The 20,577-nt window shown below is 40.0% G+C and overlaps 2 protein-coding genes across 9 annotated transcripts in view; both read right to left on the bottom strand.

The window, feature by feature from the left end:
- NBEAL1 (neurobeachin-like 1) overlaps positions 1 to 4,535 on the bottom strand; it is a 157,066-nt gene extending 152,531 nt beyond the window's left edge. For 3 of the 7 annotated variants that reach the window (XM_010861007.1, XM_010861002.1, XM_010861008.1), the window contains exons 1-2: positions 3,688 to 3,867; positions 2,545 to 2,824 (exon numbers count right to left, since the gene is read on the bottom strand). In XM_010861007.1, coding sequence (XP_010859309.1) covers positions 2,545 to 2,595 — 51 coding nt within the window. In that variant the 5' untranslated portion in view covers positions 2,596 to 2,824; positions 3,688 to 3,867. The other 4 variants (XM_010861003.1, XM_010861004.1, XM_010861006.1 and 1 more) reach the window with 4 other exon arrangements.
- Positions 4,536 to 10,408: 5,873 nt separating this feature from the next.
- The window catches only part of CARF (calcium responsive transcription factor), a 79,358-nt gene continuing 69,189 nt past the window's right edge, over positions 10,409 to 20,577 (bottom strand). For both annotated transcript variants that reach the window (XR_827139.1, XR_827140.1), the window contains 2 exons: positions 13,815 to 13,938; positions 10,409 to 10,612 (listed from right to left, as the gene is read on the bottom strand). The gene's annotated coding sequence lies outside the window, so the exon portion shown is untranslated. The remainder of the gene's footprint in view (positions 10,613 to 13,814; positions 13,939 to 20,577) is intronic.

The raw sequence follows: 20,577 nt of genomic DNA, 5'->3' as shown, positions 1-20,577 counted from the left end.
GGAGGGGACATAGGTGTACCCATGGCTGATTCTTGTTGATGTATGACAGAAAACCACAAAATTCAGTAAAGCAATTGTCCTTCAATTAAAAAATTTAAGAAAAATTGATGGATCAGATACGTTGTCTAAGATTTCCTTTAAAATAATTCAGGGGTGGGGAGAAGGGTTAGGGAAGGGTTATAGCTGAAACATCATTGAATATGAACTGATAGTTATTGAAGCATAGTAACAGATACCAAAGTGTTCACTACAGTATCCTCTCTATTTGTGCTGGTTTGAAATTTCCCATAATAAAAGTTTAAAAAAGAAAGATGAACTACAAAGTATCACATGATAATCCACAGAAAAGGGATTTAAAAAAGCTCCTTGTCCCAGAGGTCAAAACAAATGAAAATCATTTGAAAATCATACAGTGAGTTAGACAAGAATTCTCCTTGTATACACAGTACTACTTGACAAATAAGAGAACTGAACCCAAAGAGATAAGTCCTGAGCAAGGTCGCAAAACAAAGCAGCAGAGCCAAAACTAGACACCACAACTGCAAGCCCAAAAAGGGGTCTAAGTCCAAGCCAAGTTAAAAGAAGATCTGAGCAGTCCTGAAGCAGTCAGAAAACCCATCAAAGGTGTAAAAAGAAAGTCTTAAATGTTAGTCAAGAGAAAAAGAGAAAGCCAGGTGGTTTGAAGGGCTGTGTGCTAGAGTGAGAGCGGTAAGGCTAGAAGATAGTACCACAAAGAACTGGGTATTAGGGAATCATCCTCACTAGCAAGCAAAAGGCTTAAATCTATGATGCATATTTGGAAGCTACTTGAATTCAAGGTGTTGAACGAAAAGACAGTTGTTGTCTGGCTTATAAGAGCTTATTCATGAATTGTTGAAACATAAAATCATTACTTTAAATAATGATTTATGAAAACAGCTGAAAAAATCATAATCTTATTGAGAGCACAAGTGATTTAAATCTTAAATATAAAAATGGGATTGATCTTCCAGCCCAAGCATAAGTTTCAAAATTTGACCACGAAGGGGCTTCAATATTTACTCATTCTCATAATATAGTAAGGATTCACATTTATGTTAAGTCATTAAAAACAAAATTCTGCGTATGTCAACAAAATTGCACTATCTTTTCAATAAGCACAGTGTCCCTTGAATAAAACATGAACTCGACCTAGAAACAACATGACTAATTAGTAAGACAGTGTAACTCCATTTACTTTTTTGTCATTCTTAAAGTGTAAAACCTATTAAGTTTGATGGATTTTTAAAGGAGTCATTTTCAAACTACTGGGCACACATACCAAAATGTAAAACACATTTTAACTTTCGGCTGACATGTGTTAGTGACTATTTTCAAAAGTAATGAATTGGATTCCTTTTTTATTGGAAGAGTGGCCTATTTTTAAAAATTCATTTCTGGCATTAAATTACACAAGACTAAAAACTATTTCAAAAATCCATATTAAATATTTCAAGTATATGTCCTTCAGTAAGAAATACCAAACCAGGAAGTCACAGAAAATTCCAGAGTGAGCTCTAATATTTAATATTAAGATAATTGAGATCATCTGTTAAAGAATAACTTGTTCTTTAAAGAGCTCAAAGTATTGAAAGGGAGCCCTAAGGGATTATGCAGAAACAGAAGCTGAGACCTTCACAGAGACCTAAAGTAATTTAAGTAATGAATTAGAGATGTTACTCTAACACATGCCAATATCTTCAAAGTAGTAATGTAGCTCCTCACTTGAAAAACATGTTTTAAAGCAGTACCCTTCTCCTCTAATAACATGCAATCAAAACTAACATGTAAAACTTCACATAAAGATGAAGAGAGAAAAAATAATTTTTGAGCAACTAAAGTAAAAATAGTGAGGAGTCATAATAGATAAGAGCACAGACTTGAATCGGCAGTGCTGACTTACCAGCTATATTCAGAAGCAGAAGGGGCTGCTTCTCACTAACCTCTTTAAATTCTGCATCAGTTCTCATTAATAAAAAAAAAAAAAAAAAAGTGGGGGGGGCGGGCGCAGTGGGTAATTACAATACACATTTCCCAAAATTATTGTGAGGATCAAGGGAGACAATGGTGCCAACATCAGGGCAAGCTTACAGTAACCACTTCAAATCAATAGCCTTTTTATATAATAACCTTTTAAGAGGTTAATTATGAGAAAAATGCTTAATTCTCTTCTCATAAAAATATCTCTATTTTTACTCCGAAGTGTGGGAGGAAAAACTAGCACAAACAAAAGTACAAATATTTTACTTTTCTCAAAGGTCATAATTTTACTTAAGTTTACTTAAATTTACATAAGTAAATTAGGATCACTGAAATCAAATTAAAACCACACCCTACAGTTTTCAATAGCATGCCAATACTGTGTTTGTGTTCAAATCTGATGAAGTGGAAAAAAGAAAAGTTCGTGTTCTTAAAGTCAATACTGGGAATAAATATGCCATTATCAATTAAATAAATTGCTGATAAGGCAAGTCACAAAATTTTATAAGTATTTTAAAATTAGAAATAAAAAAGGAAAGCAGTTACCTTTGAACAATAAAGCATCCAAAGTTCAAAGAGTCTCTCTCTAGATGCCATTCTGGCTTTCACTCTGGCACTTTAATTTTTCCTCCAAAAAAAAAAAAAGTTCAAGACCATAGAGTGTTCATTTTATTTTCCAAGTTTTTCAGCCGTTACAGTAAAGCTCAAAGCAGTAAGGAAAACAAAAAGAAGTGGAACAAATGGACTGCCTTCTGGTCAACAAAATTCAGTTTCAGCAGTTACTCCAACCTATCTTCATCAGTGGTCGTTGGATAATTATAAAAATCTGTGAAAGAGAAAAACATGCCAAGGATTTGTTTTAAAAAGAGGCTATAATAGTAACTGCAGGTTTATCTGAACTAGAAATTTATCTACCTCACATCCACGAACAATTGGCTAAGCTTTAACAACTGACTGAATTTCACAGAAACTCGTTTCAGGAAAACATCACAACTAATGCAATATTTCATATCAACATAAAGTCAGAATCCCCTTGGACAGAACTCAAAGATGAGTACTTATAACAAAAAAAAATTGTCCAATGATAATAAGCAGCAAAAATGCCACTCATAGACTTTCTGTAAACTTAAGAAAGAGCACAACTTACTACAGACACATTGCAGACATAGAATCCCTCAGAATTTTACAGTCGGCTTCTTAAAACTTGTTGGGAATGTTTGCTGTTGTTTTGCAGGGCAGGGCGTGGGGAGGAGGGTGAAGAATTCCTGGTTTGTTTGAACAATCCTCAGACAGCAAAGGTCGACCAGCCCACCTAGCCTCTCTACCTCTCCATCCAGCAAGAAGAAAGGAGCACAAACGCACCAGCAAGGAAAACACCCTGGGAAAGCCTCCAAGTGTTTTGGGGATCTTTAAATTTCCACCTCGCCGCCCAGCCAACCGAAAGGGAGGCAAACTTAATTTGTGCCAAGCTGCCAAGAGAAGCTTTGGAAAGGAGACAAGAAGAGCAGGGCGTCCCCCGAGCCGCTATCCACGCCCTCCCGACCGCACAGGGACACGCCCCGGTCAACCTCGCCCCCTCTCGGCAGCCCCTCACTCTAGAGCGCGTTCGCCACCAAGCACCCGGGGCCCTCCCATTTCTGCCACGCGGCCCTCGTTTCCCTATGACCCGCTACCCAACACCGCGCTCACATTGGGGGGTTGTGCCGCCGCCGCTGCCGCCAAGCCGACGTCTAACTCGCTTCCCTCGCCCCCTTCTCAAGCCAAAGCCCCGTGTCACCCCGCTGCTAGGCAGGCGGGCGGGAGACGGAGGCGGGGCGGTGACGGGTCTAGGCGGGGCGCGAGGGCTGGGAGGAGCCAGGGACGGGACTGCGCTTTCGGCTAATCATTCCGGCCTTTAAGGCTTTACCCGTCCCGGGTCACTAGCTGCTCATTGGCCGCAAAGGCTGGAAGGGGCGGGATTATCTGATGCCTCGCCCCTGCATACCTGCGCAGCCTCAGTCGACCCGGCTCCTGAAGACCCGGCGGCGGTCCCCGGCGGAGCTCTCTAGATTTCCCTGAGCTGGACGCGTTGGAGGACAGACGTGCTTACGTCTACGGCCCGCCGCTGCTGCCGACTGGCAGACGGAGCGTAAGGCTGTCGGCGTCATTTCCGGGAGTCATCTGAGGGCAGGGAACCCTACGGTGATAACTGAAGGGATTTCATTTTGATTTATGTTTGTAAAAAGGGGATTGGTCAGGGCAGTGTGTCGTGAGAACATACACCTGCTCCCACACCCCCCAAAAATCCTTTCCATTAATCGTGTTTGTGCCAAAGCCTCGTGCCACCCCATGTCAAACTTTCGCTGTCGCTGAGTGTCAAGTGCAAAACTACTAAAGGCTTCAAAAAGGGTATTGCTCTTAGAAGAAAAGAAACAAAAGGAAAACGGCAGCATTCACTAGAGATAGGTAGATAACTTTGCGCGGGATGGGGTTTGGAGGGGTTTAAGGAGAGGGGAAGACGCATGAGATTGGTAGTGGCTGTTGTTCAATCGCTGAGTCGTGTCTGACTTTGCGACCCCATGCACTGCAGCATTGCCAGGTTTTCTGTCCTTTACCATCTCCTGGAGTTTGCTCAAACTCATGTCCATTGAGTCAGTGACACCATCCATCCATCTCACCCTCTGTCGCCCCCTTCTCCTCCTGCCCTGGATCTTTCCCAGCATCAGGGTCTTTTCTAATGGGTCCGCTCTTCGCATCAGCTGACGAAAGTATTGGAGCTTCCGTCAGCTTCAGCATCAGCCCTTCCAAGGAGTAATTAGGGCCGGTTTCCTTTAGGATTGACTGGGTTGATCTCCTTGCTATCCAAGGGGCTCTCAAGAATCTTCTCCAACACCACAGTTTAAAAGCATCAATTCTTCTGATGCTCAGCCTTCTTTATGGTCCAGTTCTCACATTTGTACATGACTGTTGGAAAAACCATATATTTGACTATATGGATCTTTGTTGGCAAAGTGATGTCTTTGCTTTTTAATATGCTGTCTAGGTTTGTCATAGCTTTCCTTCCAAAAAACAACCAACGGCTGCAGTCACCATCTGCAGTAAAGAAAATAAAATCTGTCACTGCTTCTACTTTTTCCCCTTATATTTGCCATGAAGTGGGGGCTTCCCTGGTGGCTCAGATGGTAAAAAATCTGCCTGCAATGCTGGAGATCCAGGTTCAATCCCTGGGTTGGGAAGATCCCCTGGAGAAGAAAATGGCAACCCACTCCAGTATTCTTGCCTGGAGAATTCCATGGACAGAGGAGCTGGAGGGCCACAGTCTATGGAGTCATAAAGAGTCAGACACAACTGAGCAAATAACACTAGGGACAGGACCAGATGCCATGATCTTAATTTTTTCAGTGTTGAGTTTTAAGCCAGTTTTTCACTCTCCTCTTTCACCCTCATCAAGAGGCTCTTTAGTATACATAAGCATACACTGTTGAACATATTTTGAACTATCAAGAAAAATACAAATTTTAATTTTACTTTCACTTATTTGGGACTCCCCTGGGTCTAGTGGTTAAGACTCTGTGCTTCCAATGCAGGGGGCACAGGTTACATCCTTAGTCAGGGAACTAAGATCCCACAAGCCACACAGTGTGGCCTAAAAAAATAAAAAATAAGCACTTTCACTTATTTTTTCTCTGATGCTCTTCCTTTCGTTTCCAAGTATATAATCTATTGATGCACTGTTTCCCTTCTCTCTGAAGAACTTCTTTTACTATTCCTTGCAAGACAGATCTACTAGCAACCATTTCCCTCAATTTTTTTTTTTTTGTCAAAGAAAGTCTTTACAGGAAATTCCCTATCAGTCTGGTAGTTAGGACTCCACGGTTCCAATGCTGGGGGCACTTGTTCTATCCCTGGTCAGAGAACTAAGAATCCTGCATGCCATGCTGTGTGCCCCACCCCCAATTATTTCGCCTTCACTTTTGAAGAGTAATTTCATGGGGTACAGAATTCTACGTGCATGTTTTCTCTCAGCACTTTAAATATTTCACTCCACTCTACTTGCTTGAATGACTCCTGAAGATAAGTCAGATTTAAGTTTCTGTCTCTGTTCCTCTATAGGAAAAGTGATTTCCCCCCCCTCTGACTTCTTTCAAGATTTTTCTTTGATTTTCTAACTGTGAATATGATATGCCTAGGTATAGCCTTTGGCACTTATCTTGCTTGGTGTCCTTTGAGATTCCCAAATCTTGTCTGTCACTACTTTGGGAAATTTCTCAATATTTATTGCTTCAAATATTACTTCTGTTCCTTTCTTTCATTTGTTTCTAGTATTCCCATTATACACATATCTTTTATAGTTGTCCCACAGTTCTTAAATATTCTATTTTTTTTCAGTCTTTTTTCCTTTTTGTTTTTCCATCTTGGAAGTTTCTTCTGACATATCTCAAGCTCAAAGATGCTTTTTTCAGCTGTGTCAGTCTAATAATGAGTTCATCAAAGGCTGCTTCTTTTCTATTACAATGTTTTTGATTTGGAGCATTTCTTTGTTCTTAGAATTTCCATCTCTGTTTACATTGACCTTCTCTTCTTGCATGCTGTTTATTTCCTACAGCTGTTAGCATATTCATCATAACCATTTAAATTTTTCTGTATGATAATTCTCAACATTCTTGCCATATGTAAGTCTGGTTCTGTTGCTTGCTTGGTCTCTTCAAATTGTGATTTTTTTCCCTTTTAGTATGCTCTGTAATGAGATGGTTGGATGGGACCACCAACTCAGTGGACATTAATATGAGCAGACTCCGGAAGATGGTAAAGGACAGGGAAGCCTGGCATGCTGCGGTCCATGGGGCTGAAGAGTAAGACATGACTGAGCAACTGAACAACAACATGCTCTGTAATTTTATGATAGCCAGACATGATATACTGAGCAAAGGAACTGCAATAAATAAACCTTTAGTAATATGATGGTGTTGTATTAGAGGAGGGCAAGCTTTCTATAGTCCTGTGATTAGGTCTCAGTCTTTTAGGTCTATGACTTGTGTACCTCACAAGTGCTTTGTCACTCCCCTGCCCCTTAAGAGGGACAGGATGGCTAGAGTGTACTAAAGTTGGGTATTTCACATCCCCTAGATCAGTTAGGCTCTGATAAAACCCCAATAATTTCAGCTCTGGTAAAACAGTTTCTCTGATGGCAGACCTTTGGTTATTTGAGAATGGTTATTCTCACCCTCCCTCTGCCAGCAACATGAGAGTTTTCTCCAGTATTTACTGTGACAACCTCATTGAGCTCCTAGCAATAAAATTCATAAAAGTGGAGGCTGGGGCCTCAATGGCTGGAACCTCCTTTAATGCTCAGACTTGTCCACTCAGCCTCCAGAGGTTTGTTAATTACAGGCAAGTTTCCCCAACCCAGTATGGACTGCTATGGAGGATTCTGCTAAGGGTTTCTCTTCTGGTAACTTGGGATTCTCTGTACTCACCTGTCACTGCAGTTTTGCAAGTAATGGTTTGCCCTGTGACCTCTCATCTCTCACGGAGCTAGGAAGAATTGTTGTTTTTCAGTTTGTTCAATTGTTTACTGTTGTTAGGATGGAGTGACAGTTTTCAAGATACTTACATGCTAAACCAAAAACTAGAAGTCCTATCCCATACCTTTTCAGTAGGTACCACACAGTTGTCTAAACTATGATCAGGCATGCTAATGTAAACACTCTAATTCTGATTACATTGACTGGAACATGGGTGTACATAAATACATGAAATATGGGTTTTTCTAGAATTTTCCACCCATTTACAATTCTTTTATTAAAGTTGATTACTTTATTCACTCAGAATAAGAGAATTATTGTATTGTCCTTTAGAATCACAGAACTAGAAAACTGGAAGTTACCATTAGAGATCATGTAATTCAATATCTTCATTTTAAATATTAAAAAATTAAGGCCTGAATCTGATCAAACCAAGCCTGTAGACAAGCACTGTCCAACAGAAATCTCCACCAGGATGGAAATGTTCTACATCTGTGCTATTTAGTACAGTAGCCACTGGCCATATGCAGCCATTGACCAATTGAAATGGGACTTGTGCAACTGAGAAATGAATTTTTTGTTTATTTTTAACTTAGTCACAAGTAGCTAGTGGCTACTGTTGGACAGTGCAGCTCTAGAGTTAATTTGCATTGTAGAAAACACAGAGGATAGAGAAATAAGTTAAATGATATTAAAAATAAATTGAGGTCTGGAGGAGTTGACGAGCCCTGCAACATACTGCATATGGCTACAGAACTAGAACCCAGAACTCCTTAATTCTAGGCTGTTTTTGACTATCGTGTGCTGCCTTTTCAGAGTCCATAGGTTGATGTGTTTGGAGCAAATTTTCTCAGCCTCAGCACTATCGACATTTTGTACTAGGTACTTTTTTGTCCTAGGGAGCTTTCCTGTGCATTGAAGAATGCTTAGCAGCATCTGACATCCAGCCAGTAAATGCCAATATGTCTTCCAGTTATGACAACCAAAAATGTCTCCGGACAAAGCCAAATATCCTGGGGACAAAACCTGGGGGCAAAACTATGCTCAGTTGAGAACCTCTGAATCCCAGGATTTCCTAGGTACATAAGATGTCCTTTAGGACCCCCAAGAGAGGCAAGGTAGATCCAGCTTACTTAATAGTGTACTGAAAACTTCGTCAAGAATGTGATCTAGTTTTAAAACTGCAAATTAGAGGATCCCCTGGTGGTCCTGTGGTTAGGACTCAGCACTTTCACTGTCAGGGCCCAGGTTCAATCCCTGGTCAGGGAACTAAGATCTCACAAGTTGGCTCAGCCCCCCCCCAAAAAAATAAAGTAAATTAACTCAAGACTGGGCTGCTATTGGTGGCTATCACCAGAACTAAGACTAAAAATCAAGCATGCTTAATAGTTGTTTGTTGAGCACCTTACTGTGTGCACGGCACTATGTATTTTACATGCACAGTACCATGTGCTTTACATCCTTTATCTCTAATTCTCAAAATAACATTGCAAGGCAAATGGAATTCTCATTTTACAGATTAGATAACTGCAGTTCAGAAAGTTTAAGGAACTGTGGCTCAGATGGTAAAGAATCTGCCTGCAATGCAGGAGACCTGGGTTCAATCCTGGTCAAGAAGACCCCCTGGAGAAGGGTATGGCAACCCACTCCAGTATTCTTGCCTGGAAAATTCCATGGACAGAGGATAAGAGGAGCCTAGCGGGCTACAGTTCATGGGGTCACAAAGAGTCAGACACGACTGAGTGGCTAACACTTGCACTTTCACAAGGTCACAGCTAGCTAGCAAAAAAGAGAGGCAGAATTCATACCGATTAGCAATCTCTGAATTTAACACGCATGTACTTTCTACTTGGATAACCATCTAACAGTTTTTTTGTACTCAAGACTGCAGATCTGAAGCATAAGATAAAGAAAGGGGGGGAAAAAGAGTAAAGGGGACTCTTACTGAGGTAAAGTTATATTTAATGGGGAGAGTTGCAGGGAGATACCACCAAATAACTACTATGATTAAGGCAGGCTTTTAGCAGAGAGTGGTACCTGAGCAAGGCTGTGATGGAATGTTAGAATTTGGGTGTCAAGAAAGAAGAGAAAGACAATTCTGAAAAAAGAAGGCCTTAGGTAAAGGCTTGATTCCTGGGGAAATTCTTTCCCAAATATTTAGAAAACCATGAGCAGTCAAACTCAGGTGGAAAAAGGAAGGAGATGAGGTTGGGAAGATATAGGTTGTAACTAGCTCACCAGAGTGTCCTGAATGCTGGATCACTGATTTTGACTCCATTCTGTGTAAATTAGAGTTTTTTAAGTAGGAACATGACAAGATTAAAACTATATTTGTCGTTCAGACCTTGTGATATCTTTCTGAAGGCAAGATGTAATCGTACACTCCTAACACACAACACACACACATACACACGTGTGCGCGCATACACACAGTAATACAGTAATTTAAATTCAGTTGAAACATGAAAGAAAACCACTTCACTTTCATGTATAATGAAATTTCTATGGTGGCTGGCAAGTTAATTGAAAGTTAAGACTTTCCTAGTTTACAATAAAGAAAAATTCTTTAATCAAGAAGAAAAAGGAAATTACAGGAAATTTTAATTTAAAAGGCAATATTTTTTCTTTAAAATTCTTATTTCCTTCTTCTTAAATGTGAAGGAAAGAAAATTTTGAGACTGGAAGAGATTTCTTGTTCTAAGAAAGCAGATTTCTTGAAATTCAGTTGCTGTAATTCAAATTCAAGTGAATCACCATCTGAGGTCTCTCTTGTTGTCGTTCAGTCACTAAGGCCATGTCCAACTCTTTGCAACTCCAAAGACTACAGCACGCCAGGCTCCTCTGTCCTCCACTATCTCTCGGAGTTTGCTCAGATGCATGTCCATTGAGTTGGTGATGTTATCTAACCATCTCATCCTCTGCTGTCCCCTTCTCCTTTTGCCTTCAATCTCTCCCAACATCGGGGTCTTCTCCAAATAAGTCTCTTTACTTACCACGTATCAAGGAGTATCTCCTTCTCAGAGCAATGCAATACTTTAGCCAGGCTCCTCTGTCCATGGATTTCTCCAGGTAAGGGGATCTTCCCAAGCAAGCAATCAAACCCAGGTCTCCTGCATCATAGGAGGGTTCTTTACTGTCATCAGAACCACTGGGGAAACCCACTTTAAGAATTACAAAAAAAACTTTGTGTAATCTCTGTTCCTGTATTGGTTCTACCACCACATAGATAGATAGTTTTTTTCCCTACACTTTTCATCGAAAAAAATTAAAAGAACTTCCCTGGCGGTCCAGTGGTTAAGACTTCGCTTTCCAAAGCGAGGAACTCAGGTTCAATCCCGGGTCAGGGAGCTAAGATCCCACAGGCCTCATGGCCAAAAAACCAAAACAAAAACAGAAGCAATATTGTAACAAAGCCAATAAAGACTTAAAAAAAAAAAAAAGTCCACATTAAAAAAAAAAATTTAAAGAATGTATGATATTTCTAACAGTTAGTGTTCCTAGGAACTATATCTAGCACTGTTTTCAAGGGTTTGTTTTGGATCGTTCTTTTGACTTGTATATTCATTTGAATGACTGGCTTCTTTTACTTTTTCTGTTTGAGTAGTAAAGTGGTTTAATAATTATCAGCTTATTTGGAATTAAGGTTATGAGATCTAGAGTTTCAGGGGTAAATGACTGTAACTGTGACTCATTAGGCTTAACTTTCTTATACTAAAATTTTAATGGTAATCAAATAACAATTTAAAAAGATCTGAGATCAAGTAATTCTTTAATAGTCTGACACATATTAAAGGCAGTCAACAATGGTTAAAACAGGAAATGCTTCAGTTTTTTGAGGACATTTCTAAAAAAATTACATATTTCATTTTCCCCATTTTATTATAATGGATTTAATATAAGGAAAAAGATCTTTGTTTACTGAACATTCCATTCTCACATATATTTCCTGCCAAAAGGATCATTAGCATTTACTTATGACATGATTCATCATAGTGAAATACATTAGTAGGTCAAGATTATGGTTTCCAGCTGTGAATAAGCATATGGAAAATAGTGCCTTAAAGAAACAAGTGTGAATGAAACAAAAGTTTGTTTCAGTATAAATTAAGAGGGAGAACAGAAAATTAAAGAAATTAAAGGAAGAAAAAAATTATTATTTTTTTAGTTTTAGAGCTTCAGTTATTGACTTCCTAGCTATAAGGCATTTAATCTCTCTGAGTTTATTTTTCTTCCATAAAAACTGGGATAATAATACCCAGGCCAGTTGAGAGAATTAACTGATAAATAAAAAGCATCTGGCATTCAATAAATGTTAATTATCGTATCTTGAAACTAAGTAAATACATGTTAAATTAACAACACCTTTATTTTCCACCATTGTTGACAGTCCAAATGCTGCATAGCTTGGGGAATGGCAGGGCAGACTAGTTAAATAGGAAACGCATGCTGCTAGGTAGCAAGGCATTATGCAATTCTTCCTTTTAAATGACTTCAAAATCCTAAAGGCCTGTACTACAAGTTCCAAGTACATTATTGAAAAGCAAATGATTAAATATATTGTCATTCACTACGCATTTAATTTTGTCTATATACAAAGTTCAGACAATTCTTTATAAGTAAACATAATTCCTTTTTCATAAAAAGTGATTCAGTTCATTTCTGCTCATTTTCTCTTTAAAATCAATGCTTTCAGTCCTGAATTGTGAGCAGAATTATTGCAAAGCTAGGAAAAGTAAGGAAATTTAAGAATTCCAAGATATAATGGTTGTGGCTTATTTAATCTCAAATTTTAAAATTACTCAGTTAAGTTTCAGAAAACTACTTTCAAATGATCATATATAATTTCAGTTCCAAATGATTTCACAAGTAGTACCAAAAAAAAAAAAATCAATTATTCCCTACAATTTTGTGTCCATAGCTACAGAATAGAAAAATATACTCAGACTTAATTCTACCACAGAAATTTTGGGAAGTTAAACAACTTGTGAAAATATTTAGGAATAAAGTAAATAATAAATCCTACATATCTCATGCATACATTCCTGCATGCTAAGTTGCTTCAGTCCTGTCCAACTCTGAGTGACTAACACTTTAACTACTACTATTACTAGGCACCCCACTCCAGTACTCTTGCCTAGAAAATTCCATGGATGGAGGAGCCTGGTAGGCTGCAGTCCATGGGGTCGCTAAGAGTCAGACACGATTGAGCGACTTCACTTTCACATTTCACTTCCATGCATTGGAGAAGGAAATGGCAACCTACTCCAGTGTTGTGGAGAATCCCAGGGACGGGGGAGCCTGGTGGGCTGCCGTCTATGGGGTTGCACAGAGTCAGACACGACTGAAGTGACTTAGCAGCAGCAGCATTACTACTAGTACTATAAGGTATTAAGCAAATGTAACAGTATAAAGGTAAGATTAACTTAGAAAATCAGAGTCTAGAGCTAATGTTTATACTGCATGTAATAGGAGTGCATGTGTGCTCAGTCCTGTCTGATGCTTTGCCACCCCATGGACATTAGCCTGCCAGGCTCCTCTGTCCATAGAATTTTCCAGGCAAGAATACTGGAGTGGGTTTCCATTTCCTTTCTCCAGGGGATCTTCCCAATCCAGGTATGAACCCATGTCTCCTGCATCAGCACATTTAGTAGTATTACTACCATTATGAATAAATTGACTACTCCAACTACTATTCCATGTGGATTCCCAAGTGGCTAAGTGGTAAACACTGGAGTGTGGGAGTGTGTTGCCATTTCCTTCTCCAATGTATGAAAGTGAAAAGTGAAAGTGAAGTCGCTCAGTCGTGTCAGACCCTTAGCGACCCCATGGACTGCAGCCTACCAGGCTCCTCCATCCATGGGATTTTCCAGGCAAGAGTACTGGAGTGGAGTGCCATTGCCTTCTCCAAAATGAAATGCATGACTATTTTAAACCATCTTTTCCTCCTTTACATTTTTTAAAGTAGAAATAGGTAAAGCTTAAGCTTCTGTACTTACTACTGAGTTAAAATCGCTGGAACTATAAACTTAAGTGTTAATTAAAAATTAAAATGACTTCAGTGTTTCCATGGAAATAAAAAGACCTCATGAATAAAAAACTATTATGCAACTGATACAGAAGTCTGTTACTCTGAAAGTCACACCTTCTGTCTTAGCTACTACAAGCTAGATGTTTTTCAGTTGTTTTGTTCTTGCCTATACTCTTTGGTTACCCACTCCAGTGTTCTTGCCTGGAGAATCCCAGGGACGGGGGAGCCTGGTGGGCTGCCATCTGTGGGGTCACACAGAGTCGGAGACGACTGAAGCAACTCACCAGCAGCAGCAGCAGCATACTCTTTGATTAAATTCTTCTTGAAGGTCTAAATATACCCGTATTTTTTTATTAATATAATTTTCATACCAAAGCATTTCAATGTATTTTGAAATGTTAATCAATCCTGAAAAGAGAGGAAAGATCTTCTTAGGAGAGTTAATATATTTACATAATTTTAGCTGTCTATTTAAACCCAGAATTTATACTGCCACTTAATTGAAATTTAGATAAAAGCAAGTTTAGTAATTTATTAAATGTAAAATTGAATAAAGTATAAAAAGAGAACAAAAAAATGTTAGTTTAAAGCAGTTTTTAAAAAAGAATAGAAAGCAGAAGGACTAGAAAGAAAAAAATTTCTGAAGTATTTTTATAATCAAGCCTAGAAATCTGAATCCCCTCAGGTACAGGGGAGTGATATATGTAAATATAGTCTATTATAGAGTAGTTAAAAATAAGCCACAAGGCTCAGTGTCTTTCCCTGTGGCTCAGTGGTAAAGAATCCACCTGCAATGCAGGAGACTCCGGTTTGATCCCTGGGTCAGGAAGATCCCCTGGAGAAAAGAAATGGCAGTCCACTCCAGTATTCTTGCCTGACAAACTTCAATCTATGGACTCACAAAAGAGCTGTCACAACTGGGTGACTAAACAACAACTGCCAAAGCAGGAGGGGCAGGAAACATGGGTTTGATCCCTGGGTAGGGAAGATCCCCTGGAGTAGGAAATGGCAACCCACTCCAGGATTCTTGCCTGGAAAATTCCATGAACAGAAGAGTCTGGTGGCCCACAGACCATGGGGTCACAAACAGTCAGACATGACTGCATGACTGAGCACACACACACAAAAGGCATTTAGACTGGAGTTCCTTCCTATTGCAGTATCTCTTGGAGACCACTGTTTATAATATTCACCGGATAAGTATTTGTTGATTAAGAGACTGAAGAGATTGCTTCAATTAGCAACTGATCTGAAGTACTTTCTGCCCCTAAGTTCGCTCACAGGTTCCAGAGTGGACTCGGCTGACCAGTGTGAAGCATTATTGGCGTTCCTTTGCATTTCTTAGCTGTTTTTCCTGTTCTACCTGATCTAAGTGTTGGAGGGCTCCAGGGCTAGATCCTGAGCATTCTTCTCTTCTTTATCTACGTTTCTTCTCTGTTTTCTGTTTTTAAAAACCATCTGTATGTTGATAAATCACAAAATGTTTATCTCCAATTCTGACCTCGAGACTTATATTTCTAAGTGCTTACTAAACATTTCCATTTGGAAATCAAACTAACTGGTCCAAAGACAGCTCTTGCTTTTCTCTTCTGAATCTACTGAACCCAAATTGGTCTCCCTCAACTCAGTAAAATTCACTACCATCCCTATAGTTGCTCAAGGCTAAACCCCTGGAGTCATTCTTCATTTCTCCCCTTCCATCACTTACCATCCCCGCACCCACTTCCCAACAGCCCTTCAGTCAGCAAGTCTTGTTGATCTTCTCTCCAAAATATATCCTGTATCTGTCCATTTCTCTTTGCTTGCTGTATCACTATCACTCTAGTTCACCTAAGCTCTCACTTGTGCAATTCCCATAACTTATAATTGCTCTTCCCACTTCCATTTGTGTCCCTATATAATACACTCTCCTACAACATATAAAGCAAGGTGTATCACTCACTCTCCACTAAAAATCTTCTAAAGGGAATCAGTTCCCAACAAGGACCCTGATGTTTCTGAGAAGCCAGTTTTATACCCTGCAACTAGGTCTGTCTAGTCAAGGCTGTGGTTTTTCCAGTAGTCATGTATGGATGTGAGAGTTGGACTATAAAGAAAGCTGAGCACAGAAGAATTGATGCTTTTGAACTGTGGTGTTGGAGAAGACTCTTGAGAGTCCTTTGGACTACAAGGAGATCCAACCAGTTCATTCTAAAGGAGATCAGTCCTGGGTGTTCTTTGGAAGGAATGATGCTAAAGCTGAAAATCCAGTACTTTGGCCACCTCATGTGAAGGGTTGAAGGAGACCTGGTTTTCACTAGCAACAGTTTCCTCACTCTTGGGCAGGGTTCAGGCCCAGTTCACATCCTGTCTTTAAGATGAACAGGCTTCAAGATGGAGTCTCTCCTGCTTTCCTCACACTGGCCCCAAAAGACACTCAGGATGAAATTGACCCTCTGATTACCATGGATTCCAAGGCTTTCTGTACCTGACTGACTTCATCTCAAACCATTTTCTGTATTGTTCTCTAAGCTTATGCCTGCTTGCATTTGTTTCAACCCTTTAACACATTTTTTTTTCCCTACCTCAAGGCCTTTGCATTTAATTGTTTCCTCTACCTGTGAAGGTCTTCCCTCTGCTTTTTCAGTGATAGGTTCTTTTCATCTGTTGAATGCTCTCTCTGAAAATATCACCAAAATAATAAGCTGATAAAGGAAGACTAAGTTTCCTGCTTACTGATGTAAGAAATACTACCTTGACAATCTGAATAGTGTGTCTTGGGGGAAAGACAACAGCAAGATATTTAGTTTGGCAAGGGAGTCTAGTTTAAGCTGTTTTTCAATGCAAGAACTTGAGAGGTATTGGGTGAAGTCTGCAGACCTAAGCCAAAGTTACCCATCAAAGAGCCCTTCTCACAGAAATGCGCCTGCCTCACTACCTTTGCCATGCTCAGTCATTGTCTGGGAGTAGCCTGTGAGCAGCACAGTTTATACACACCACCATGCTGGATCCAGAGCATAGCAGTTGGGGCAGCTGGCCAATTACTCCACCCCAAAGCAAAAGCTCCGAGTGGCTCCTTTTCATAGCTGTCAAGGCTCACCTCTTGTGCTAAACAGGTTCAGCAAACAGGTTCAGGGTGCAGGTCTTCTGTGGTTCTTCTGTCTTCCTGAGGGTAAACTCAGACAGTACCTCTGACACCACAGTAGATCTTTGGGATCACAACTGATACGCTCTCCCTCACCCTCAGCTATCACTTCATCACGTCTTGGTGGCTTGCAAGTGGTATGACTCAAAATCTTAACTCCTGAAAGGTCTTAGCAGTCATCCTGTCCTCATGCTGACATTGCTGCATGAGTCTGTTCACCCATACAGTAGGGCATGGGGCACCAAAAGGTGCCCAAATGGATCATCTGGGTTTCACATATAGTCTCCCTGCCCTAACTCCTCCTGCTGATCAGAATCCACCATCCCAGACAGAATGTGGACGCCTCTTCTCACCGGCTGGTTCCTGGATACAAGGACTCCAAATGTCCTGACATCAGCTATATCTTGTAAGTTCCATTAAAACTTTGTGTTCCCCCTGGCAAGAGTATGCTCCCTTTGGGGACCAGGGCCTACAATCCTGCAGGGCCCACAGTTGAAGAGGTAGAAAACACAAAATCTCCCAGTGTGTCATTGGGAATGATGGTAAATGCGGCCACTCCTGCCTCAGCCCCTTTGTTATTAGGCTCATGCATTCTTCCTGTTTGGAAGACAGCACCATCCAGAGGTCTTTGATGTAATGCATACACTGTATCACCAAGGATGGCACTCAAACTTTCAGCATGTTGCCTCTCAGTTAATGCATAGCTCTGCTTTCAGAATGCCATTTCAGCATTCTATGAACTTACCAACTTAACTGAAGCAATTTCTTGAAGAAACAAATCATACAAATTGTTGAATCCTGCCCCCAAGGTCACAGGTGTAAGGCCTTGCACCAAGGCCACAGAAGCAGAGCCAAAATTTAAGGCAACCTTGGAAGTTGACTGAGCCCCTTTGTAACTGTTGCCAAAAGCTCATGAGCATTACTAACAAGCTACCTAACTCGCAATTAGACAAAGATGCCCACTCCAGTAAACAACCTATACTGCCCCAACCAATCACCTAACACCAACCTTCCAGCAGGAATTTTGCCTTGAGGTTATAAAAACTGACTATTAACTCATGAAAACTGTCGACTCTCCCTGGCCTGTCAGGAGTTGTCAGCCCTCTGTGCTCACAGTGCTCATTTTCTCTCTATTCTTTGTTCTTAATGAACTCACTCCTTTCTGCAATACTCTGAGTCTGGAAATTCTTTTCCAACCCGTGCTTGGACTGCCTCTACATAAATTATTTTGCATACATATTCATAACTCTTTGTATTAATACTGAATACAGTCTTAATTGCTGCATTAACCTAGACGTCCAACTTTTTCCCCTCCCCAGACAACTAAAAGACAGAACACCAGGAACTGTATTTTTCTAATGAGCATGCTTACCATTTTATATTTATAAATTTTAAGGATGCTATGTATATAATAAAATCCAAAGGCATTTTCACATCCGATTGATCTATATCTATTTTTAAATGTACAACAGCAACAGTAAGATAAAACTATTTAGTGGCCAATGTTCTGTTTTTTAGATTTTGTCTAAGTATTCAAAGATTATATATCAAATAACTCAGTTTAATATCTGTCTAACCTATTTTAAGTTACCTAACGATCTTCCCAGTAGCTCAGCTGGTAAAAGAATCCACCTGCAATGCAGAAGACCCCGGTTTGATACCTGGGCGAGGAAGACCCTTGGAGAAGGAATAGGCTACCCACACCAGTATTCCTGAGGCTTCTCTGGTGGCTCAGATGGTAAAGAATCCACCTGCAATGAGGGAGATCTGGGTACAGTCCTTGGGTTGGTAAGATACGCTGGAAAAGGGAATGGCTACCCACTCCAGTATTTTGGCCTGGAGAATTCCATAAACAGAGGAGGCTAGCAGGCTACGGTCCATGGGGATGCAAAGAGTCAGATATGACTGAGCAATTTTCACTTCAAGGATTTAGAAATTACAATTTTAGTAAAATATAAAGTTCTTAAGAATTTTCACATTATAGAAATATAATAAACCTTTTAAAGATACCTACCATTATAATTTTACCTAGTTAAAATAATGGTTCTAATGATAATGGAATGGGTGAATGGAATAGGTGAATTTAACTCAGATGACCATTATATCTAATACTATGGAGAGGAATCCCTTACAAGAAATGGAGTAGCCATCATGGTCAACAAAAGAGTCCGAAATGCAGGACTTGGATGCAATCTCAAAAATGACAGAATGATCTCTGTTCATTTCCAAGGCAAACCATTCAATATCACGGTAATCCAAGTCTATGCCCCAACCAATAATGCTGAAGAAGCTGACGTTGAACGGTTCTATGAAGATCTACAAAACCTTTTGAAACTAACACCCAAAAAAGATGTTCTTTTCATTATAGGGGACTGGAATGCAAAAGTAGGAAGTCAAGAAACTGGAGTAACAGGTAAATTTGGCCTTGGAATACGGAATGAAGCAGGGCAAAGACTAATAGAGTTTTGCCAAGAGAATGCACTGGTCATAGCAAACACCCTCTTCCAACAACACAAGAGAAGACTCTACACATGGACATCACCAGATGGTCAACATCGAAATCAGATGGATTATATTCTTTGCAGCCAAAGATGGAGAAGCCCTATACAGTCAGCAAAAACAAGACCAGGATCTGACTGTGGCTCAGATCATGAACTCCTTATTGCCAAATTCAGACTTAAGTTGAAGAAAGTAGGGAAAACCACTAGATCATTCAGGTATGACCTAAATCAAATCCCTTATGATTATACAGTGGAAGTGAGAAATAGATTTAAGGGCCTAGATCTAATAGACAGAGTGCCTGATGAACTATGGACAGAGGTTCCTAATATTGTACAGGCGACAAGAATCAAGACCATCCCCCTAGAAAAGAAATGCAAAAAAGCAAAATGGCTGTCTGAGGAGGCCTTACAAATAGCTGTAAAAAGAAGAGAAGCGAAAAGCAAAGGAGAAAAGGAAAGATATAAGCATCTGAATGCAGAGTTCCAAAGAATAGCAAGGAGAGATAAGAAAGCCTTCCTCAGTGATCAACGCAAAGAAATAGAGGAAAACGACAGGATGGGAAAGAGTAGAGATCACTTCAAGAAAATTAGAGATACCAAGGGAACATGTCATACAAAGATCGGCTCAATAAAGGACAGAAATGGCATGGTCCTAACAGAAGCAGAAGATATTAAGAAGATGTGGCAAGAATACACAGAAGAACTGTACAAAAAAGAGCTTCACGACCAAGATAATCACGATGGTATGACCATTCACCTAGAGCCACACATCCTGGAATGTGAAGTCAAGTGGGCCTTAGAAAGCATCACTATGAACAAAGCTAGTGGAAGGGATGGAATTCCAGTTGAACTATTTCAAATCCTGAAAGATGATGCTGTGAAAGTGCTGCACTCAATATGCCAGCAAATTTGGAAAACTCAGCAGTGGCCACAGGACTGGAAAAGGTCAGTTTTCCAATCCCAAAGAAAGGCAATGCCAAAGAATGCTCAAACTACCGCACAATTGCACTCACCTCACACGCTAGTAAAGTAATGCTCAAAATTGTCCAAGCCAGGCTTCAGCAATATGTGAACCATGAACTTCCAGATGTTCAAGTTGGTTTTAGAAAAGGCAGAGGAACCAGAGATCAAATTGCCAACATCCAATGGATCATGGAAAAAGCAAGAGAGTTCCAGAAAAGCATGTACTTCTGCTTTATTGACTATGCCAAAGCCTTTGACTGTGTGGAAAATTCTGAAAGAAATGGGAATACCAGACCACCTGACCTATCTCTTGAGAAACCTATATGCAGGTCAATTAGAACTGGACATGGAACAACAGACTGGTTCCAAATAGGAAAAGGAGTACATCAAGGCTGTATATTGTCACCCTGCTTATTTAACTTATATGCAGAGTACATCATGAAAAACGCTGGGCTGGAA

Source organism: Bison bison, unplaced genomic scaffold (assembly GCF_000754665.1).
Source record: "Bison bison bison isolate TAMUID 2011002044 unplaced genomic scaffold, Bison_UMD1.0 scf7180017864471, whole genome shotgun sequence".
Taxonomy (NCBI): Eukaryota; Metazoa; Chordata; class Mammalia; order Artiodactyla; family Bovidae; genus Bison; species Bison bison.
The sequence above is the reverse complement of the archived record's forward strand: the minus strand, read 5'-3'. Positions and strand labels throughout refer to the sequence as shown.